This window comes from Echinops telfairi, unplaced genomic scaffold (genome assembly GCF_000313985.2).
Source record: "Echinops telfairi isolate 266 unplaced genomic scaffold, ASM31398v2 ScPeMD7_7400;HRSCAF=8409, whole genome shotgun sequence".
NCBI lineage: Eukaryota > Metazoa > Chordata > Mammalia > Afrosoricida > Tenrecidae > Echinops > Echinops telfairi.
In genome coordinates this window covers 22650064-22653700 of record NW_022111300.1, presented here as the reverse complement: position 1 = coordinate 22653700, position 3637 = coordinate 22650064, and the positions used below count along the sequence as shown (strand labels likewise).

At 43.5% G+C, this 3637-nt stretch overlaps 1 protein-coding gene across 1 annotated transcript in view; it reads right to left on the bottom strand.

Annotated features, from left to right (window-relative positions):
* ELP2 (elongator acetyltransferase complex subunit 2) overlaps positions 1–3637 on the bottom strand; it is a gene marked incomplete at its 5' end in the record, with an annotated part of 44783 nt that overhangs the window by 10232 nt on the left and 30914 nt on the right. The window contains 3 exons of the mRNA XM_045296035.1: positions 735–807; positions 1603–1660; positions 2925–3017. Coding sequence (XP_045151970.1) covers positions 735–807; positions 1603–1660; positions 2925–3017 — 224 coding nt within the window. The remainder of the gene's footprint in view (positions 1–734; positions 808–1602; positions 1661–2924; positions 3018–3637) is intronic.

Below are 3637 nucleotides of genomic sequence, written 5' to 3'. Positions count from 1 at the left end.
CAAAATCCTCCACAAACGCCATCTCCCTCAGAGAGTGGCTGAGATGTGAGAGTGGCCTTGCTGCCACACTTGTCACCCAGTGATCACTCCGGTTTGTTTCCACAAATCTGGCTGGCTAGGTGAGTGCGCTCTGCCTCCCTTCTGTCAACTTGGTCAGAGAGAAGGCCCTTCCCCGAGAGAAGAGGGCTATCCCTCAGTCAAGGGCATCTGAGGAGCTGGGCTCCCCTGCTGGAAGCTCTCAACAAGCTCTCCCAGAGAGTGAGCATGGGACAGGGACCACGTGTGTTTGTTCTCCCAGGTGAAAGTCTGCTGTGCACTATTCTGCAGCTCGTGTGCTGTGACAGCTAGCTGACACTGCCTGGTGTGAGACTCTGCTCACTCAGTTGCTGTCTATGTCGATAGGAGCACACTTCAATCACCATGTGCAAACCCAGACAGAGGAGCTGCAGGTGGCCCTCCTGGGACTCCAATCTTAAAGAACGCTCACCAAACTCTCACCAGCAACTCTAACAAGCCTGCCCCAATCACTCTGTGCAGGGGACACAGTAAATTCAAGCCAAGTACTTAAAGTGGATTGGGGGGGGGGGGCAATAGGGGAGCAGAGAAAGGGAGAGAGTGAGGGAGCAAGATTCAGAAAAAGCAGGCACCGGGCCCTTTCACATAGTCTCCAGCCTAAAACTCTCCAGAGCCCGAGGACCCGCATCAACAGTGGAATAAAAAGGGAGACTGCCTACCTTGCATGCTGAAGCAAGCAGAGTCTTTGAGTTGCTACAAGCAAGGCAATACATTTCAGAACCATGTCCATATCTACAATTCAAAAGAGAAAATATATGATCTCTTTGTTAGTATAGATAACCTATTCTCAAAAATTTTCAAAGGGAGAAAACTAACATTGCTTCCTCTTGAATTCCTGAGTCCACAGAATTTCTTCAAAGGATTTTCATCTGGGTAAATATTCAGAGAGAAAAGGGAAGACTAGAGAACGATGCCAGCCTCCGAAGAGTGATAGAACTCACAAGTCAAATGCCCCACTCCCAGACACAGAGCAAACAATGACGCAGACACAGAGCAAACAATGACGGGGGCGGGGGCGGGGTGTCAGGCGAAGACCAAAAGTCCTTTAAAAAAGTAAATATAATACAATGCTGCTCTATTTCAAACATTAAGGACAATAAACAAACTTTTGTTTATTTCTTGAGAAATAAAATACATACTTAAAAAACTCAAATTACTCCAACTCCTAGCAGTTTTAGGACAGGGTAGCCCTGCCCCCTTGGGTTTCCGAGACTACAACTCTTCAAGGCAGTAGAAAGCCTTGTCTTTCTCCCTCGGAGCAGCTGGTGGCCTCGACCTTGAATTTGAGGTCAGCAGTCCCACATGCAGCCCACTACCAGGGCTCCTGACACGGTACGTCATGTAAAAGGTCATGTGAGATGTAACTCTTACCTCTTATGTAGAGACACTCAAAGATCTGAAAACTGGGGTGAGGGAGTATAAAGCAAAAGGGCAAAGGGTAACATCAAGTTGTGAGGAGAAAAAAAATGTTTTATCGCCAATTAATTATAGCAGTCATATAGAAGAGATAAGGGCAGTTTAACTTACAGTTTTTGAACTTCAGGCCACAATGTATTCTGCAAAAGATGATCCTCAGTGGGAGGTTCTATAACAAATGTATAACATTACAATTATTTTTTAATAATATTTTTAATATTTACATGTAAATTAAAAAGTGAATTCTGAAACACATGACAGGTAGGTTCACTGTACCAACTCGGGCAATTGGAACATGTGGGGGGATTAATAAGGTCACAGTTTGATGGGAGGGCAAAGAGATAAATGGCTCAGCAAGGCCCACCCCTCTCTTTCTTGCTCTCTGGTTATTGGACCAGTGTACATCTGCTTTAGATAGTTCCCTGCCTCAACTTGTGAGCTACACTACTTGTGGGGCAGCCCAACCCATGGATTGTGCCCTGCCGGAGCTTGAGGTTCCTTTAAGACCTGCTTCATTCTCCATGCTGCTGGTGTATACATCGCTTGAGCTTGAGGCTGGTGGATCCTGTCGTCTTGCATTGCTTGAGTTTGATATCCCATCCAAGCCTGCTTCGCTAAGTTCCTGAGCTGCTGACTGTTGGTGACCATACTGCTGTTTGCTGCCTGTGGCTGGACTACCTGCATTGCCCTAAGGAAGACTCAGCTGTCTGCTTCCTTGACGTTGGACACAGCAGCCCTCATGAGTTGAAGGACTTCCAGTATATTAACTGTTACACAGAAGTGAGTTGAACTGAGACCTCTGTACTGCTGTGTGGACTAATTAGCTGTTATATTTCTTCGTACTGTATATATCTATCCATATATATAAAAAATCATAAGTGTCCTGGTTTTGTTTCTCTAGAGAACCCTGTCTAACACAATGTTATTTAGCGCAGCAGCAACAGATATGGCACTATATCTACTAGTAATTTTATTAAACCATCTTTTTAAAAGAATGTTTACAAAATTCTTTTTTTATTAGTTGAGATTAAATACATATATCATATCATTTCAAATTTCAATCACATCAAGTAGAATCTACAATTTCTACCACAATCAGTTTCCAAACATTCTTTTTCTACATGGACTCCCTTTTACTCACTCCACCACTAAACCCTCCTCCCGCCAAACCTCTTATTCTACTTCCCGTCCTTATAGGTTCCATCAATCCTGGGTTTCATATATCAAAAAGCGGAAACGCATACAACACAGCTTAAAGAGGGTGACCTCCACTGACATAACACCTCTGAGATACATTCTAATGTGAACAAACACAATCGGGCCAAAACAAGGCAAACCAAAAATACAAAAATTTTGGAAACCAGATCAGGTCCAGCCCGCAGCAGTGGGGATCTACTGACAAAGTATTAAACCATCTTCATGCCATTTCTTACCCGTAAGTACGGAAGGCTGAAAGGCCATCTGGTGATACTCAAAACCAGTCTGAGTTAACGGTTCTGCTTCATCAGGCCGAGGAGTTATATCTCCTAATTTAAAGAAACACAACACCACAAATCTAGTCACTACCTTTTAAGTCCCCTATACTTTTCCCAATATTAAAGTCACCAGCTACAAAGTAAAGGGTCTGGAATTTGGAGGGGCATCCACATGATTCCAAAGGCAAGGCTAAACCCACCACTCTAGTATTTTCCAATGTGTTCCTCTGACCTAATATTTCCTCATCTTTAAAACCTATGGAACACACTTTTCAGGAAAGTGGCCAGAGGAAATTTTTTCTATGATGGCAGCGGACACGCTACTTCTTTGAAGGGCTGTCCTATGAGGATTATGTTGGGAAAGTTTATTGTACTCACCCTACATGCCCTGATCCTACCCCTCAACGTTGAAAAGGAACATTCTGAGTTCTTTCAGGATGGGAAACTGCTGTGCTTGATGTGATGCAACTTGAAGAGCAGAGAACTCTTTGGACAAGAGTTAGAGATAGAAACTCTGCCTTCCAAACCGTCTAGGCCTATATGGATGATATACTCGGAAACAGTAGCTTTACGTTTTAATACTGTTTAATAAAGGTTTACTTAGGTCTTATAGCAACACTTTCTAACTCACCCTCATATAAGTTATACATGCATGAACTTAAGATTGTTTT